This window comes from Erpetoichthys calabaricus, chromosome 3 (genome assembly GCF_900747795.2).
Source record: "Erpetoichthys calabaricus chromosome 3, fErpCal1.3, whole genome shotgun sequence".
NCBI classification, from domain to species: domain Eukaryota; kingdom Metazoa; phylum Chordata; class Cladistia; order Polypteriformes; family Polypteridae; genus Erpetoichthys; species Erpetoichthys calabaricus.
The window spans coordinates 92,142,850-92,164,005 of NC_041396.2; the positions used below are offsets into that span (position 1 = coordinate 92,142,850).

The 21,156-nt window shown below is 37.4% G+C and overlaps 1 protein-coding gene across 3 annotated transcripts in view; it reads right to left on the reverse strand.

Moving 5' to 3' along the window:
- Positions 1-3,092: 3,092 nt before the first annotated feature.
- LOC114649309 (polymeric immunoglobulin receptor-like) overlaps positions 3,093-21,156 on the reverse strand; it is a 178,635-nt gene continuing 160,571 nt past the window's right edge. For 2 of the 3 annotated variants that reach the window (XM_051925650.1, XM_028798812.2), the window contains exon 11: positions 3,093-4,181. In XM_051925650.1, the coding sequence (XP_051781610.1) occupies positions 4,017-4,181 (165 nt within the window). In that variant the 3' untranslated portion in view covers positions 3,093-4,016. Of the gene's footprint in view, positions 4,182-6,064; positions 6,560-21,156 lie in introns of those variants that run through there. The other variant, XM_051925651.1, reaches the window with a different exon arrangement.

The window sequence follows — 21,156 nt, forward strand, 5'->3', positions numbered from 1 at the left end:
TGATGTCTAGCTTTTGAGGTGCTTTTGGTCTACTTCTCTGTGTCAGGCAGCTCCAATTTAAGTGATTTCTTGATTGAAACAGGTGTGGCAGTAATCAGGCCTGGGGGTGGCTATGGAAATTGAACTCAGGTGTGATACACCACAGTTAGGTTATTTTTTAACAAGGGGGCAATTACTTTTTCACACAGGGCCATGTAGGTTTGGATTTTTTTTCTCCCTAAATAATAAAAACCATCATTTAAAAACTGCATTTTGTGTTTACTTGTGTTATATTTGACTAATGGTTAAATGTGTTTGATGATCAGAAACATTTTGTGTGACAAACATGCAAAAGAATAAGAAATCAGGAAGGGGGCAAATAGTTTTTCACACCACTGTATGTATATATATGTGTGTGTGTGTGTGTATGTATGTGTATATATATATGTTGATATGTGGATGTGTATATGTATATATATATGTAGATATGTATATATATGTATATGTATATATATGTTTATATGTGTGTGTGTGTATTTTATATATATAAAAGACAGCAACACTCATAACAATGACAACACAATTACATTGACAATCATGTTACGTTATTTTTAAAATGTTTCCTTTTCTTTTTCATAACCTCTTTAACACACTACTTCTCCGCTGCGAAGCGCGGGTGTTTTGCTATTTATCTATATATATAAAGAAGAGTTGGGATCCGAGAGACTGTGTTTGTGTGTTTGTGGAGGGATGGAGAGTTAAGGCAGGTGTTGGAGTCACGTGATCATCTCCCCTCCCATTCACCTCATTTCATTCACTTCATTTTGCTCCAAGCTGAGCTCCGCAGCTGGCGCGGTCTTGCTGTTCTTGATTTGCTTTTCACATGGCCAAGTATACGTTGCATGCTCAAGAGTAAGCTCAGCGCACAACTTGGTCATATTACAACCAGAGGGGCGAACTGACAACATGGTATACAAAGAGATCCTTAACAAATAATTATTGGTATAATTTCCCTCAGTTTATTATATAAAATTTTAAAGCAGTACTTCGTATATATGTATATGTGGATGTGTATATGTATATATATGTATATGTAGATATGTGTATATGTAGATATGTATATATATGTATATATGTTTATGTATATATATGGTTACATAACCTCTTTAACACACTACTTCTCCGCTGCGAAGCGCGGGTATTTTGCTATATATATATAAAAGACAGCAACACTTATAACAATGACAACACAATTACATTGACAATCATGTTACGTTATTTTTAAAATGTTTCCTTTACTTTTTCATAACCTCTTTAACACACTACTTCTCCGCTGCGAAGCGCGGGTATTTTGCTATATATATATAAAAGACAGCAACACTTATAACAATGACAACACAATTACATTGACAATCATGTTACGTTATTTTTAAAATGTTTCCTTTACTTTTTCATAACCTCTTTAACACACTACTTCTCCGCTGCGAAGCGTGGGTATTTTGCTAGTACTTATATATAAGTCGGATTTTGAAACCCAAAAAATCAATCATAAAATCAGACCCCGACTTATACGCCCGTTCAAAAATGCAACACTTAATTTTTTTTTTCATCTTCTTGCTTCCAGAGAAGAGCAACTAGACTGATTCCAGGGTTACAGGGGATGAGTTATGAGGGAAGATTTAAACAGTTGAGCGTTTTCGGTTTAAGCAAATAAAGACTAAGAGAAGACATGACTGAAGTGTTTAAAATTATGAAGGGAATTAGTATAGTAGATAGAAACTGTTATTTTAAAATGAGTTCATCAAGAACACAGGGACACAGTTGAAAACTTGTTAAAGGTAAATTTCACACAAACATCAGGAAGTTTTTCTTAACACAGAGAACCACAGACACTTGAAATAAGTGACCAAGTAGTGTGGTAGACAGTAAGACTTTAGGGACTTTCAAAACTCGACTTGATGTTATTTTGGAAGAATTAAGGGGATTTGAGCTTTGTTGCACTGAATGGCCTGTTCTCCTTTAGATTGTTCTAAGATGTATGCTTACTTGCATACAGTGGGAGACAGCAGCCAGTTCTGGACTATTGCTTGTCTGTCATCTTGCTTCTGTCCAATTGACTTAAACAGTTTTTTCTAACCTTTATTCTGGTTCACGACCTCTGTTTCAGCCATGTGTCTAGTTTAAGAACTTGACCATTAGTCACAACAGGTCTCTTACAACAGGCAATACATTCACTTTCTGCCCTCAAAGATGGTGTGAGGTGGTTGTGTGTTTTCACAATGAGTGAAATGGCACTTCAATGGTCCTAACTTTTTCATAATTTGACTATATATATATAATATTTTCAATAATACTTTATGCCATTGGTTCATGGAGAACAACGAAAAGACTCCACTAACAATAACTTGTCAAAGAAGAGTTAACTAAAAAGAATTGCAACAAAATTGTTTTATTATAGTACATTTTTTTAATGTTCTTTAAAGGTAATAACAAAATAACTAGATGTACAATAAGTCCACTTCAAAAGTCATTAACAGCGTAAAACAAAGCATGTCCTCTTCTTGCAGCAGTCTAATTCCTGCACTTGTAGCAGCTTCTTCAATAACTCTGCCATTGCTGGCAAACTTTTTTCCATTGATGACATCTTTGAGGACTTCAAAGATAACAAAAATTTGAAAAAGCCAGGTCTGGGATGTGAATGTTAAAAACTGTGATTAGTTGCAGAGTTTTCAAACATGTATGTAGTTATGCTTTGAAATGTTAAAAAGAGGATTTCAGGGCAATAATGGTCCACTAGCTTGTTGATTATGCATTAATTTAAGCTTAAATAATCAGAACACCCGGAGGATCAGAATAAAAAATCATGATTATGAAAATATTAAAAAAGCAAGATGAAAAAATCTGAATTTATCTCCCTGTAACACACATAAACACTCACATCATTCCAATGAAATTTAGCAAACCAAGTTTTAAAATATCTGGTTTGAAGTTTTTAATCATTCTGTGTCTTTATTCCTTATTTATTTTTACAATTAAGGAAGAAAAAACACAGAAAATAAGTTAAGTGCAAAATGACAAATCAGACTTAATAACTTAAAAATGCAACAAAAAAATATGAATATTTATAAATTTCTTATGACTGTAAATCTTAACATAATGGCTCTCTTCTAAATGCACAATTAAAAAAAAGAAATAAAAAGACCAGCAAAATCAACGAGGACATAGATCAGTGGTAAAAAGACTCACTAACTGTAAAACTGGGTGGAACAAAATCTTGCATACATATGGGAACGTGAACTTGGCAACCACTGTCATAAATAATGGTGCTGTACAGAAAAACAGCCACCACACTGTACTATGTGTTAGTTTCATTTCTGGATGTTGTTTTTGTGACAGACCCATTGACATTTAAAAGACTTACTTGTTAGGCAAAGCTCTCAAAGAAGAAAAACCTTAAAGTTTTAATTTAACATGTTGTACATTTCAAGCAAAGCTCAATTTCCACATACTGTTAAAAAATGATTTGCATATATCAAGTTCTGTTTTTTACTTATTTCTGAATTTAAGGAGGTTAAGTGTTTATTTGATTCTACCTCCATTACAAAGATTTCAAAATATATACCATGGGTGAATGCAAAAGATGTTCACAAACTACTTATACTCATTTATAGTTAACCTAATGGGCAATTTGTTCATGTTAAACTTGCACAAACACTGTCTCCTCAAATGGTGTTGTGTATAGAAATAGCCAGAGGTGTCAGACACACATGTTCAGAATGTAGACCCAGTAGGCATAGATGTACACTACAGGAATAGACTACATAAAGAACTGTTCTAACAATGTACTCTACCACCGTATCACTTTTTTGTTTTAGTATTTATTACAAAAGTAGAACCATCTTCTGATTATAGCTTACCAGCTTACTTGTATCAGCTTTCAGGTTTGAAATGTATTATACAAGTGCTATTAGGACATCTTACAAAAATCTATTTGAAAATGTAAAATGGTCAAGTAAGTATAAAAGAATTCACTCCTATCAGTGAAGCACAATGGTTGAATATTCCACAAACTCATCTTCAGGGGCAGGCTTTAGTCTTTTTTCTGGGGCTTTAACATTAGCGTAGATCTCTTTGCCATCTGAAGACTCTGCTATTTTCTGGAAAGCCACAGTGCTGTAATTTAGACCGCAACTGGTGTCATCCTGAAGAAAACAGGAAATATGCTACATGAGGAACAGGCCATTTGCAGTAATATATTTTACAATCATAGAAAGAAGTATAACATATGTAATTCAGAATTTCCACTCTAGGCTGGAGTGGGAACTCCACTCTTTTTCAATCATCTTCTTCCCTTCAGTAGTTTACTGCAAAGAAAGCTCTCTGCCATGAGCTCTGTTTACCCTCTTCATTGAAGAATAGTGGGAGCTCCTCCACTCAGTTCAAATTAAGTTGATAAGACAGGGATAGATAGATAGATAGATAGATAGATAGATAGATAGATAGATAGATAGATAGATAGATAGATAGATAGATAGATAGATAGATAGATAGATAGATAGATAGATAGATAGATAGATAGATAGATAGATAGATAGATAGATAGATAGATAGATAGATAGATAGATAGATAGAAATCAAAGAAGTTATTTTGTATCAAACTAATATTATAGATGGACAGGCATTGTGCACTGAGTGAGATTACGTGCCAGCATCATCCTTGCCACTATGAATGTTCAACAGTAAAAAAAAAAAAAGAAACACATTCAGAACTTCCAGAACAAGACAATACATATAGTGTAGAGATTACTTGTCTACTAATCCAGGTCCCCTGTAAAAGAGACAAGGTATTGGTCTGAGCGAGTCTGCTCTGTCAACCGCAACAAATATGCTTGCCGTCGACCTTTTTCTGTCTTCCATTGAGTGATATCTGACCTGAAACAGCACGGTACAGGTGCTATGCATGTCCAAGCAGCTAAAGAGCAGATTACACAGATTGGAATTGCTTAATTCCTTATGCCTCACTCACACTTTCCCAATGGAGATGTGTTATGTTGTTGTTGTTTAATTCATTTTATGTTACTTACTGTAGCCTCTATTATAGCCTCCATTAACAAATATTATACCGTAACCTATAAAACTAGGCAATAATCAGTGCAAATTGAGCAGGTTAATATTTCCATTTGGTCTGAAGGTTAAGATAGTTAGACTTATGTTATAATTCATAAATGATACATTCTATGACAAAGGGCAATTTAAAACATCTAAATAAATAATCTTATCAGATACATATTTAAAAATTTTCAGTTTATCTTTTTCTGTATAAAAGCCTATTCTGAACACTTTTTCACTCTGATTAATGAGTCTTCCTCTCCAGGTAAAATTTAAAGAGTTGACTCTTGTGTATCATGCAGTTGACAACAACCTGAGCTATAACAGTGGTGATTACACACAAAGGCCATGATTTTCTGTTTCTGTTTTTTAACATTTAATTGTTTTTATGATAGTTAGTGCTTTTGGTAAGTTGTCTTGCAACATATCAGTTCAAACTATACAAATTGGTTTTCAGAAATATTATAGCAACCCCCAGGTTGTGTTTGGTAGTAGTTGTTTCTATTACACAAAACTGTTCAATAAACTAAATGGAATAATTTAATATGCATATGCAAGTGATCATAAAAAGTGTGTTGTATTAGAAATTTTTTCTGCTCAACAGAAAAGTATTATTATGCCTGAAGAAAATTGTGATTAATATGCAGTTAATTTTGATTACATTTTATTTAATCAAACATTAGCCCTAACTATGACAAAGAACAAGAAAATCATTCACTCCCCAAATATACATATGAATAAAAAAAAAAAATTCTAACTTGACCAAAGATAAAAAGAGCAGTCACAGTCACAGTGAGCCATTATAAAGGAGTGTTGCTGTTGGTACGAATGAGCCTCAGTAGTGTTTCTTGACACAATTCTGCTGAATAATTTGTTGACTAAAAGTACTCCATGCCAGTGTGTCATAAAGAGAATGGACAGCATTGTTCATAATGGCCATCATTTTTGTCTTCGTTTTTGCCTTTTCTTAGCTTGAGGTTGTGGGTTCAAATCCTGTCACTTCACCTGCCTGTGCTCCAATTGTACCTCAGATGTTTGTAAGTCACCTTGGCTAAAGTCATTAGCCAAATAAACATAACTATGTTTAGTTATTATAAGTAATATTTATTTAGTTGCATTTTCAAGAAACATCATTTTATTTTTTTTCATAAGTCTCTTTTTTGATGGTTGCTATGCATTGTATAGGTCACTCTCTTGGGTTACTTCCTCTTTTGTTTATGCAAATTCCTCAAAGAAATACCAAATTAATTTGTGATTGTTGTTTGTTTAATGTTAAGAATATTCTGTTTCATTTCTGATTTTTTCAAGTACAGGTTTTGTTTCAGGTTTCAGTTTTGTCATTAGATCCCTTTTTTGCTCTCCTGGATTTCTGACCTTGGCTTCAGTATTTGCCTCCTGTTTAACTCCTTGTCCTTTCATTATTTCTGAAACCACATCTGCTTTCTTGAAGTGATGTTACTGGTCCAGCAAACTACAGCATAGAAAATAACACTGGATTTAACAGAGATGTGTAGATGAAGTTAAAAGTGAAAATGAAACTATTTACAATTTATATGGACAACATGCTCCAGGAAACTGGGTTCAGCTTCCTTTCCAGACACTATCAGTCTGTAGTTCCTTTTGTGTCTGTGTATATTATTCTGTGAGTACTACACTTTTCCTTATACACACAAAAGATATCCAAGTTAGTTATGAATTTCTAATTTTGTGGAATAGCAGTTTGCTTGTGGTTCATGCAGTTCAGAAAATCATCAGCAGATTCTTTAATGCCTTGTCAAGAGTTGTAAAATAAATTGGAGATGCACATTGGGATGAGAAGCTTAAGGAAAGGCTGAGTGAAGTTTACAGTCAACATAGAAAACAAACACAGAATTATATGACAGATGTTTGAAATGGGTTAGTCAACAAACCAAACTTAAATAATCCAGGAAGAGAACTTAAACAAGCTAACACCCGGAGGAATTTATTAAAACAAATCTGACTCTGCTACACCTGTCCAAGACTCTTCTCTACAATTTTTACTACCTTCCAACAGCCAGTTCTCCTACACCATCTCTACTGCATCAGCAACTCCCCCTGTGTATTTTATTTTTACCACTTTGATCGGTACGGACAGTGGCATACCTAACTTTATCCATTAGTGTAGGCTTTCAAAACAAAACAAAACTGAGTACCATTATGAACAATGCTACACATCTTCTTTCAGACAGAGTAACACTGACTTCTTTCAGCCAACAAATTTTTCAGCAGAAGTTTGTCAAGAAACGCCACTGGGGCTTCTTTATACCAACAGCAACATGCCTGGGTAATGCCTCACTGTGAATGTGATGGCCAAGTCAAAGGTGTTCTTTCTTTTAGTCATTCTGGTTTTGGTTGTTGTTTGCCATAATATATTAATATTATTGATTTATTAATTTATTTACTTATATATTGCTGGAGCTTCAGTAAAAAAATCTATCTATCTATGTATCTATAATGACCAGGGGCCTCATGCATAACGCCCTGCGTAGAATTCACGCTAAAATATGGACAAAAGCGGAAATGTTTGTACTCAAAAAAAAAATCCTGATGCATAATTTTTTTTTTTTTTACTACCAAATGAAGCACAATGCAATACAAAACTCTTGTAGTGGATATAAATTCAACATTCAAAAAAGTATAAACAACATTCACAGTACTGGGGGGCTAGATAAATTTCACAGTATACAAAATAGTGCAAGATAACAAATAGGGAACACAGGCCAAAAGACACAGGAGGCATAAATCAAAACAATAATAAATGAGATATGTTATCATAAATCCTTCTTACAGATTTGAAATTTAAAATCATTAATGAACCATGTAAAAGATGGTTTGCTATTTTTGCACTTACTACAGTGTGTATGGTATTTACCTAAGGGAATGACAATGTTAATCATATCAGAGACAGATGGATATAAGTTATCCATGTAGAACATAATATGAGATAAGTCAAACTGTGGGATATCATTAACCTCGAGTGTTAACCAGCTGTGTATTTCTAACCAAAAATTAGCCAAAACAGGACATGAAAAGAACAAGTGTTTCACAAGTTGAATCACTAAAAGAACACAGGTCCACCTCAAATTTAAATCTTCTTTTTAGAAATTCTGCCACCAGGTATATATTATTAATTATCTTGAAATGTGTTTCTTTAATTTTTGGGGAAACAGGCCACTTAACAAATTTAGAAAAAGCCTTTTCCATAATTGACTGGTCCCCATTAAAAACTTGCAAATGCTTTCCTCAGTTAAAATCATGGAAAAGAATGGATTTAAAATTTGCTCTAATAACCTTATTATTACATTTACTATCGTTTAGATTACAATTTCCAATTTTTAAGTTTGGCAACGCTGGCTTGACTTCTGAATATAACATGATGTTGTAGATTAACTGCCTTAATGCCAATGGGATTGCATGGCAAACCTGCCTGTATTCTTTTTGAGTACAACCTTATTTAAATTTCTTCAAAAAGGACATAAAATCTAGCAGATTACCTTCTGAGTCCAATAAATCAGTTACAAACAAGATATCACTTTCAAACCAGTTTCGATTAAATAATGACTTTCTATTAGCTGTTATCACTCTATTGTTCCATAGGGTAGACTTGTGGGGAGAAAAGTTGTATGTAAATATCATTTTCCAGAAAGAAAGGATCTGTTTGTGGAAACTAGATAATTTAACAGGAATTTTACTAATCTCAAAGTCATATTTTCATAGAAACTCATCCAAATGCATAAATCTGTGTGCTCGCCAACTTTCATTTTCTTCCGCTCCATAAATCCTGGTCAGCGTGAAAAGTAACGCACATGCACGCGCCTGCTGCCACTCCCCAAACTCCTCCCAGAATTCCACCTCTTTAAATATGCAAATCAATATAAATAGCCCTTAAGCTCTGCATTCTGTGAAAAGGCAATGGCAAAAGCACAGGAAAAATAGAAGAATTTCGGCGAATACCAAGTGGAGGCAAGGAAAAACGTACTATTTGTTGGTTTAAGCAGTGGTATAAACAACAAAAGAAAGTTGACCAAGTGACATAGAGTGTTAGAGAAACTCGAATGCTCAAGTTCACAGTGCCCGAAATAAAAAAGAAGTTGTCAGATATCAAAGTCACCGTGAAAAGGCGAGTCGTAGCCCACCATCTGAGTGTTGTCATATGAAAGCTTATTAGGGTACAAAGAATAGAAAAAAAAATAGGCACACAGTGGGAAGAAAAGCACGGAACTTTAATCTTGAAATTTCCACTTTAATCACGTATAGTTTATTTTGTCATTAGAGTAGAACATCATAAACTTCATCTTAAAATCATTTAATTTACTAGTTTCTCAAATCCCATCGTAACTAAAGTAGCACGTTAAAAGCTTTGTTTTGTATTTGTTCTTCTATGTGCTCTATGTGTGTGAATCACTGCTGTACATGCTTCTTAAACGGGCTTTCTGTTCCTCCAACAGGACACAGAATCCATTACATTTTTGATATTAGAGTTCTCTGAATAATTTAAATACTGAGATGTATACTTGTTATTTTCATGATGATAGGAGTTAAAGCATGTTATTAAACATGGGAACACGGTGGCGCAGTGATTGTTCCTGCCTCCAACAAGATGCTTGCTGCTCCATGTGCGACCTTCAATGAAATAATTTATTGCAGCAGTACTGTCTCTTTCAAACGTACTAACCCCCAATTCCTGTCCTTCCTTTTCTTTCTCCAAGTAACCAATTGCCACACAATCAGCTCTGTAATAGATGTTATGCCATCTGTAAGCTTAGAACTCAGATTCTTTAAACCTTTTAAGGAATATTGAAATATCTTCATAGTACATGTTTAATTATTCTATCCATCTATCCTTCCAGTGTCATACCAGCCCCAGCAAGCATACAGCGCAAGGCAGGAACAATCACTGAACGAGGCACCAGCTCATCGCTAGTGCTGCAACACAGTGTCCTTACATGTTTAATTATTACCAATTTAGATTAATTAAATCATCTTATCATTTTATCTGTATAATGTAATAAAAACATTTTGCTACATTTCATCGTAAAAATGGCATCGTCATCATATGTAAATACGCTCTTTATAAAGTGGCTCAGGTTATGCAATATTATAACTGTATCGCAAGTTTACAGTGAGGTGATTGTACTTATAAGTACAAACAGTTCTACAAGGAGCACTTGATGGACTGATTGAGTGCGTTTATAGTTCTTGGGATGAAACTGTTTCTGGACCATGAGGTCAGTACAGGAAAGACTCTGAAGCGCTTGCCGTATGAGAGCAGTTCAAATAGGCAGCATGTGCTTGATGATGTATCCCGATAATTCTTTTTCCGATCAGCTGCTGTAGAGCTGTGATTCCACACTCAGATACAGTGGGATAAATAGTCTGAGTGGTGCATTGTGAGTAATATGGAAAAAGATGATCCGCTGTGGCAACCCCTAATGGGAGCAGCTCAAAGAAGAAGAAGAAGAAGAAGGTGCAGGGACAATAACAACGCTAAAGCAGCTATGGTATTTGGAATAGTTTGGCCATTCCGTGGACCATTATATTGTTACAGGTTAATTACAATCAGATGCCTTAAACTAATAAACAATATGTGGTTAATTTCAGTGTATATGATAAGTCAGCATCAGGGATGTGGATCTAAAAAAGAAAAGGAAACCACACTGGACCAAAAGCTTTGCTTTGACGCTGGGTGCCGCCAGTTTGCAAAACCGAGCAGAGAACTTGCATACGCCAAGCATTTAGCTGCCATGAAAATGTGCGTGGCTTTATGCCAAGTTTAAAATTTGTACATCGCGATTTGAGTGTGGAAACTGGAGTACACAACATTTTTGTGCATACGCACCATTTATACATGAGGACCCAGATGAGAAGATAACTGAGGAAGCTAAACACAGGAAAAATTGTAGGATTAGATCAATTAGTCATCTAGTACATAAGACCTGGGATGGCCAAGTTTGTTGAATCTTCTGTTAACCATTCAGTATGCCAATGAAGCTCATCTGTCTTTCATCATACTTTTCAGAAAATGTTTCTTCTGCAGATATCTTAAATTGTTCAAGTTCCCAAGATGACATGTGCCTGTTGCCTAATGACTATAGATCAGTGGCCCTTACTTTACACATTATAAAGAACTTCGAGTGGCTGGTCCAGGACTATGTCAGCTCTCTTGTGAAAGACAACTTGGACCAACTACAGTTTGCCTATTGGACTAAGCTTAAAGTGGAAAATCTTGTACAGTATTTGCTTCATATGGTTTGTCTCTACTTGGACAAAACTGGCAGTACTGTGATTATTGTACTTTCTCCCATGCAATGAGCACCATTCGGCCCTCCTTGTTAAAGTAAGCTCAGGGATATGAAGGAGGAAGGGTCTGTGGTTTCCTGGATAATGAACTTTCTATCTTGAAGGCTGCCACTGTGAGCATCAAGGACTGTATCTCTGACATGGATGTAACCAACACTGGAAAATCACATACTCCACATGCTGTAAATATGACATTAGGTCATGTCATTTTCAGAATGTACTAATACCATGTGCGTATGTTCCAAAAAAAAGTTTATATGACCAGGAAATTAATTACGTAGGAACCAAATGAAACAATTATAAAGTATGTCAACTGTTTTACCAAGGAAAGGTTTTGGACTGACTTTCAATACACAGACTCCTTTTTCAGGTTCACATCTCTTTCAGTTCTGCTGCAGGAGTTCAGGTGAATCATAGTATGGTGATCTCCTGTTGGCTGTTTTATTTCTTATGTGTGTTATGCCTTTTTAAAAGTTAGTTGAGGCATTAGGAGATACTCTCTGTCCAATGCCATTCTGACCTGCTATATCAGCTCATGTAGTGTGCATGCACAAAGGTCTCCAATCAGTCAATATTCATGTTGCTTGCATCAGTGGTTCAAGAGTCTCACTGGTGGCCATTTGCTCGTAAATGCTGAGCAGCATTGGCTTTGTTAACAGTTCTGCTTTGTAGCTGGTTCAAAACAGCTCTTATCTATTACCAGTCATTAAAGTTTGCACCTACATGGTACATAACTTACAGAGTCTAAAGATAACTTACAAAACCCCAAAATATGGTAATGGAGAAAGCTTACATCTCTTTGACCTATTTAAATAAAAACTTCTTATCTGAAATACTTTTAATATTTTAATGTTGAAAAGAAAGTAACTAGAATACATTCTTAATAATGCTGCTACATAGTCCTATAAAACTCCCGAACATCAAGGTCAAAACAATCAAGTAACAAAACAAAATTAAAAAATAAAAGAAAATAAGGGCAGTAACACAAGACAAAAATTCCCTTACTTTTCAAATAGAAAGTTTGCTTGTTTGTTGGTTATCCAATGATTATGATATGGGATAACTGTTATGCTTTTTAAATTATTATTATTATTATTATTATGAAAAGCAAAATCCAGAAAAGGTTGGCTGGAGCATCAGGGGCAAAGTGGTAACCACTCCTTGGCAGGGCACCAGCCCATTTTAGGACCTACTCACATAAACGGGCCGATTTAAAGTCCCCCAATAACCTAACCTGTGTGTCTTTGGAATGTGTGAAGAAAAATTGACTAGCTAAAAAACACTCAAGCATGCAGTGCAAATTAATTCATACTAGGAAAATTAAGAGAAAATAGTTAATCTCACATGAAAATATTCTAAACTAAAAGCAGCACCCAGCATAGATAAGTAATTTCAGGTTCAGGTCTGTCTGTCTGCTAGTATGGATTCAGGCTGTTCTGGGATTTCACTTGCTTTGAGCTACCAAATGGCATGGTTATTAAAACTGTAGTTAAAAAGTAAAAAAAAAAGAAAGAAAGAATGAAAAGGTACCCCAGGTTAAAGTTTTGAGTCGGACTTAGTTTTGGCAGAGATTGATACAATTGTCCGAACACAGGGTCACGGGGGTCTGCTGGAGCCAATCCCAGCCAACACAGGGCACAAGGCAGGAACCAATCCCGGGCAGGGTGCCAACCCACCGCAGTTGATACAATTGTGTGGATTTGTATACCGGACATACATACTTACATGAATATATCTTCTACATACATATACCTTCTACAGTATAATAAGACAATAAGATCTCTGTGCCCAGTCCTTCTGGAAATCTGATTGGTCAGTCTGTCTTTGGTGTGATTAGTCAGTTTGGTTTTGGAGACAGGATGAAAGAGAAAGTGCAAGTGTAAGATGCATGAGGAGGAGTAAAGGCATGAGGCATGCTGAGAGAGTTGTCTTCAATGATGACAAGTATAAAACTGGACAAGTGGTGAGAAAGGTGCCTTGTAAATGATGATAGAGTCTGAGAAGCAGGTCTTATGAAAATGCACTCAAGAGAGGGAGTGCCGGTTAAGAGTCGCTCACACATGCAAATATAGGGGTAAGGCACTGAAGGTGTATGTAGGGAAAAAAGACAGCAAATATTTTAGAATTATTCTATTACCAGTCTTTTACAGGCGTACAGTTATTCCTTGTGTGGTTACGGGTACATGACCGCCGCGATTGTGAAAAACCATGAATACGATTTGGGCCCATGAGACAGAAGGATCACTTTGCAAGCAAATAACATGTATAAGAGTGCCTGTCAAGACAAAGATGCATGGCAGACAGTGTGTAGTTCACTAGTTCTTTAGTTAACTGTAACTTTTTACAAAATTTAACTTATAATAAATTTGTGTGTATATTTTGGATAATAAATGACAAAAATGAATAGTATTAAAGATACAAAAGAAATCCAACATAACAATTAGCACAAAATGATAAATATTAAACTCTCATGACACAGACCAGTATCACAGATGCAGGTGATGGTGGTGTAGTTATAAAATGAAATCACATGTGAACAGCCTCCTGAAAATTATGCAAAGTTTTGTCCTACTGTGATGTTGATGCATCAGATGAAGACGGTTTCCAACCCTGTGTGGCAGACGGCTGGAGCCCATGTCCGGCCGGGACGCCTCTTCTGCATATGTTCCAGGTGAACAGGCATGTGCTGGACAATACCTCCCCTAGGATGCTAGATTGCAGCCCCCCTGGATGGCAGTGATGCCTCAGGTACCCGCAGGGCCCCAAGGGAGATGGAGTTTTCTTCGGCCCTGTTGGGATCTGGGGGTGCCACAAGGGGGCGCTGCAGTGGCTCCTGAGCCTTTGTGGGTGGTTCTTCCACCACACCCGGAAGTGCAGCCAGAAACAAGCGATCAAGCACCTGAAGCACTTCAAGGTGGCTTATAAAGGGAGCCAGCAGCCACTAATCCGGGAGCCAGAGATGGGAGGAGGGAGACAGAGCTTGCCAGGAGGAGTGCTGGAGGAGAAAGAAAGAAAGAAAGAAAGAAAGAAAGAAAGAAAGAAAGAAAGAAAGAAAGAAAGAAAGAAAGAAAGAAAGAAAGAAAGAAAGAAAGAAAGAAAGAGTATAGAAAAGAAAGAATTGTGTTTTGGTGTTAGGACTGTGTTGTTGTGCTTGTGGGAACGGGGAAAACATTTCCACAAGGGGGGGAAAAGAAAATAAAAGCCCTCTGTGCTTTGAACCTGTGTCCTATGTCTGTCTGCGCCAGGGCTCGCCTTTACAGCTGATAAAATCACATGAACAATTGGACACAGGACAGTAACATAAATCCAGAGAAAGCTGTAATCCAGTGGGGGTAATTGTAATCCAATTGTGCAGTGAATTTTTAAGCCAAAAAGACGCCACTGAATTGTGATCCTGAAAGTTTCTTATGGCTCACTTTTAAAACTAGTGCCCTCATCTTTCACCGAGCAGACTTCATAGCAGCTGCCAAAGCTGCCTGATAACTCAGTACTCCAGGGATTGCTGGGATTTGCAGCCCAGTTAAATAGCATTCCTACAGTATTGTCTGGTGGTTTTCTGCAATAAACTGCAAAACCACAAAATAACTTCCATTTAATTATTGATGATAAACACGGAATTTGGCAGATCTGTGAGTCGTAAACTTGTGAATCACAGGGGCTGACCTCTCTATGTATAGATTTTGAGCTTTATACAGTATTAGACGACAGCAGAATGTAAAAGTGATGTCCACCTTATTACACATTCTGGCCAGGATTCCAGTGAGAACAAGACATGGCCAGGATGACCAAATAATGGATGGTTGATGAAAGACTCAATATAATATTATTACAGTCCTTCTGTCTGTTAGGTGGCAGCAGCAATATACTGCGGATGCAGCTCGGCCTCCTGCAGGGGTTCAGGAGGCGTATTGGCATAGTATTTGTGTGGAACTGAGAGTGTCCCAGAAGTACTTCACAGTAAAAAACAGCTGGAAGTGTTCTCAGCCTATTATTCTAAATCTTAAGTAGAAGTGGAATCAATAAAAGGTCTAACATCACAGGGGAAAACTGTGTAAAAGCTTTTAAGATCTTAAATCTGTGTGTTGCTGTTTAGGAAGGCCCACTGACACTTCCATTACATCTTTCTGAATACATGTAAATAAAGCCTTTTGCATAATCTGGTCTTTTCTAACTTTATTCTGGAAGAAAGGGTCTGGTTATGAACCGAGCTGGTCATAAAATTTAGAAAGTAGAATTAAACTGGAATACCCATGGATATAGAGAACATACAAACTCCACGCAGACAATCATCAAGCAAGTAAATGACTACAAGCAGATAGCACCAACTACTTCCCTGCTATGAAAACTTGTGACAAAAATGTATTTCTATTCTGTAAAAAATACAACTGAATTTGTCTACTGTCCTTTTGCATTCAGCATTTAAATTAACTTCAAAGCTAAGCACATAAATAAGTAGATGTTAAAACAACCAAAATGCTAAAAGTGACTCTTTTGCAGAATGCTGATAGATGCATTGATGTAGTGAGGGTGCAATCAACCAGCTGTTTGCTACACTGAACGTATGATCTGAGTAAACACGGAATTTCTTGACGCTGCTCTTGGTCATTGGTTAATTCTTTCTTTGTTCAAATTAGGAACTGCCTTCTGCAATAGAGAAAAAAAACTTTCTGAAAGGCCTTTTAAAATATATTTTCTAGAGCAGCATCCATCCATCCATCCATTTTCCAACCCGCTGAATCTGAACACAGGGTCACGGGGGTCTGCTGGAGCCAATCCCAGCCAACACAGGGCACAAGGCAGGAACCAATCCCAGGCAGGGTGCCAACTCACCGCAGGACACACACAAACACACCCACACACCAAGCACACACTAGGGCCAATTTAGAATCGCCAATTCACCTAACCTGCACGTCTTTGGACTATTGGAGGAAACCGGAGCACGCGGAGGAAACCCACACAGACATGGGGAGAACATGCAAACTCCACATAGGGAGGACCCGGGAAGCAAACCCGGGTCTCCTAACTGCGAGGCAGCAGCGCTACCACTGCGCCACCATGCCACCCCTAGAGCAGCATTCACTCTTCAAAAATATTGCTTATTATATTTATCTGTGTAAGTCTAGACGTTAGTATTAAAAAATGAAGTCAATTTTAATAGCTTCCTCATTGCTATGCTAGTCTCAGTGTTGTACAGAAACAGAATAAGCTCTTTGTAAAAGTACAACATTTGGGAAATTTCTGCTATTATATTAGCTTACTTTGGCTTCTGCAATAGTGATAATTTACTGTATACTGCATCTACAGTATGTAATGAGTATCACCCAATTTGGAAGTTGCTCTTAAGCTTGAGAAAATATAAAACTAAGATTGATTATTTTCAACCATTACCATAGCTAGAAATGAAAGCAACTTTAATTATGAACAGAAAGAATTTCTTTCCTGTTTTTATAAATACTTATACAGTATTGAATTCAGAGTTTTAACTTTGTTATAAAATTGTTTATGCTTTCACAAGCATGAATCTGGTGGTGCAATGGTAGTGCTGCTGCCTTGCAGCAAGGAGTCTGGGGTTCAAGTCCTGGGTGCTCCTTACAAGGAGTTTGCATGTTCTCCCTGTGTTCACTTGGGCTTCTTCTGAGCGCCTCAGCTTTCTCCCATGGACCAAAGACATTGCGGTTAGATGGAATTACCCCCTGATGTGTGTATATGTTTTCATACTGCAATGTTCCTGTCCAGCAGGAGATACTTGCTGGTATAACCTGCAGCTTCCCTGTAAACTTGACCTGGATAAGCAGGTTTGGAAAACGGATGGAGGGTAATGGGTATAACGCTGCTCTCTCTGATCTAACGAGCCCTGGGTTCAAACCATGCCTATGAAGAAGATTTGTGTGGGTTTTCTAAACATACGAGGGATGTTCAAAAAGATTCCGCACTTTTGTATTTATCTTGGAAAGGGTGAAGGTGAGAGGAGTGGTAATTGGGCATTAAAAAGTTGGTACAACGCTGGGAAAATTGCATCGCAAACAAAGGTGACTGTGTAGAAAAGTGATGTAATTTGTTTTTGAAATTCTTAATAAATAGAGTTAAAAAAAGTGAGGAAACTTTTTGAACGTCCCTCATATTTCAGCTTTGGCCCTCACCCTAAAAACATGTAGCTGGTATTGAACAGGATTCCTAAATGGCCAAGCGTTAGGGTGATTCGACTTGAATGTGCCCAGTAATCAGCTGGTGTCCCATTCCAAGAAAACTTGTCTCCACCACAATGCAATGAAAAATCCTGTTCACAAAATGGAAGAATGGATGGTTAATCGTATGGGGTAAACTTCAGCAGAACAACTAATGAGACCGCTTGTGTATGGCCGATGTGACAGGTACTATTCTTCATTACCTCTGTGCATTACCTAGATTGTTTTATTCAAACACTGATTGACTGCTTTCTTGCATCTACTGAGTTACATTATCCTCTGTGCACCTGCTGCAATTCTCTTGGCATTGTACTACATAAATGATTTGGGGACAGTCTCATACTGTTGTGCAGTTGGAATTTACTCATATGTAATAGTTACAGTGTGAATAAGCACCAAAGAGTGGCACATTGCTTTCATATATGTGTAGTCTGTAAAGGGAATCATAGTTTAGAAATAGTATTCCTCTGAAATTTATTAAAATACATATATTATCTCCAGTGAATTTATATTTAAAGTAGCATATTGCAATGGGGAGTGGCACGGTGGCACAGTTTGTAGTGCTGCTGCCTCGCAGTTAGGGACCTGGGTTCTTCTCGTGTCTGTGTGGGTTTCCTCCGGGTACTCCCGTTTCCTCCCAGAGGCCAAAGACATGCAGGTTAGGTGCATTGGCGATTCTAAATTGTCCCTGGTGTGTGGGGGTGTGTGTGTGCACGCCCTGTGGTGAGCTGGCACCCTGCCCGGGGTTTGTTTCCTACCTTGTGCCCTGTGTTGGCTGGGATTGGCTCCAGAAGACGCCTGTGACCCTGTAGTTAGGATAAAGTTGGTTGGAAAATGGATGGATGGATGGATGGATGGATGGATGGATGGATGGATGGATGGATGGATGGATGGATGGATGGATGGATGGATGGATATTGCAATGGGTAGTTAGAAAGTTTCTAATGTGTACTTAAATTCCTGTGGAGATCTCTGCAAAACTCCATACTATGCTACATTCAAAACTACACATATAAATCATCTTCTATTGATTTATTATCAATCTTGTCAAAAAAAGGAAGTTTCTCTACTAAATAACAGCAATCAACCACTATAAATAGTTATTTTTTTTCGGAAATGAGTCAAGTTCTTCATTTCATATGTTGCGTTCATGAAGTGGGCCTCTTCTGTGTTTCCAGACTGTAAACTGACTTAGGTTTTCGACCTAAAAAAATATATTGTTGAAGTAACGCCTTCAGTAGTCATCTCGAAACAACACGATAGAAATGAAAGACAGTTTTTTTATGTATGTGTACTTTAAGCTTTTCATAGCTGTTACTGCTACAACTGTAGCAGATCTATACATACATCAGACTGATGGTCAGCTGTAATTTCTCCTTAAACACCAAGAAGTGCACTTTGGAAAATGTTGATCATCAATAGTCAAAAGTCTGTCTTGCAAGAATACTTTGTCGGTTGTATTTGCTCAGTTTAAGGAGTACATAAACATTAATGGACTTCTTTCCTTTTCAAAAAAAATTATAATGCCACTAAACTGGCTGATTGAGTCCTTTTTAGCCCCTTTACTGTTCACTATAAAATAACTTGTCCACTGCTACTTGCACTCACACCTTCATCCCTGAGTTTGCTTGTCTCCAGTGAACAGCAATCACGTGTGATGAAGGAGAGCAGTTGGAAAAGCATTTGTAAAAGCAAAGCAAGTTAAACATGGGCTGTTTGAGTGTAAAGTCTGTGAAGAACAAAGTGATTTATCATGTGATAATAGTCAGTGCTTGAAGGGGGCTGGTGCTCACCAATACTGGCACCTCATTGATCTAGCCTTATCACTACAAGTAGTAAATGTATGGGTATCACCAGCCACTGGCCAGGTTGCTAAGTCGGGTGAATCCCCCTCTCCCCATTTATTGGGGGAAATCAGGATCATGGGGAAAATGGGGGAAGAGTTTCATGGCGTAATTATGGGCGGACAAAAGTTTAATATGGGGGATTCTTAAAAATAAGGGAGGATTTTTTTTTTTCATGTGGATTAGCTTCCAATGGAAATAGGATTACCTTCCACATTTTCCTCACCCCCAAATGATCAATGAAAACAATGTCAACAATAACCAAGATACTGAACCTTGCAACAGTCATATGCCATTGCTGCCCACCTCCTTCTCTCTTAGCTCATATACGATTGGTTAAAGGTCAGAGTGGTTTGGAAATTGATGGCCATCTGACAGTAGCATTCTTATCTCACCCCAGTATGTGCTCCTGCTTTTATAACTTTTATAACTAAAGTAAATCTAGCAAATTATCTTGGAGAGTTCCATTAAGTTGTTGTCTTAGATATACAAGAATTGAATTGAATCTTTTGAGTATACTTTAGTATAACAATTACCATTTGTAATGACAATTCCCATAGAATCAAAGTACAGGTAGAGAGCACTCTGTCTATAAATTATTATTGGTCAACTTGGCTACCATCCCCAGTTAGATGTTGGGTAGAAAAAAATTCAGCTGCCCATGTGAATCAGCTGTGATGGATGGCCGGCAGCTCAACTCGGCCGGGGCGCCCCTGGAATGGAAGGATGGGGGAAGGCAGCTACTTGCTGACAAAACACTAGATGGCAGCTGCCCTTTAGTGAAGCGGTGCCCCGGATTCCCGCAGGGCATTCGGGGACTTGGAGTTCGGTTTCTCAGCCCTTTTGGGTGCCGTGAGTGCTGCCAGGGGAAGCTGTCGAAGGATCTGGGGAGTCATCCTTTCCATTAAGCTCAGAAGTATGAGGTAGTTACAAGGAAGGAAGCCCCAAAGTACTTAAGGGGTGAAAAAAAAGGCAGTTCTTCATTAGACCTGGAAGTGCTAGCCAGTCACATGGTCGGAAGGACAGAAGCACTTCTGGGTCAAGGACTATTTAAAGGACTGATGGGAACCCAGCAAGGGAGCTGGAGGAGTGTGACAGAGTTTGCTGGGAGGTGTGAAGGAGAAAGTGAAGTGCACTATTTAAAAGAAGAAATAAAAAAAAACTTCTTATTGCTTTTAACCTGTGTCCAGCATATCTGTCTGTTCAGGTTACAGGGGTGACAGCGACCCCTAACATCTTACACAGTTCAGTGTACATTGTGCATATGTGTACGGCGGTCAACTGTATCAGCACCTTTCATTCTTTTAACATGGCAAATTATTTTTTTTCTAATCCATGCTGACATAGTATTGTATGCACTAAGGCAATTAGACAATTTACCCACATGCATAAAGTACAAGGGACTCTGCTTTTCATGGTACACTGATAGGTTTCAGTCTGTGTTATCATGCAAAGACCTTTTCTCATACAAAATGCTTAAACATTCACTTTCCATGTGTGTTGTTTTGTGCAATAGTTAATTTTTAAATGAATTAAGAACTTAATTGTGGGAAGGGCTGGTGTGTGTCACTAAAATAAACAAGGGTGGAAAATGTTAACAAGTGAGACAACTAAAATGAAGCATTAAAATGTTGCCTGAGCAATAAGTGCTTCATCGGCAATGATTAACTTCTCATTAAAAAATTGGATTGGAACAAAAACCTACTGACTCTAATCCT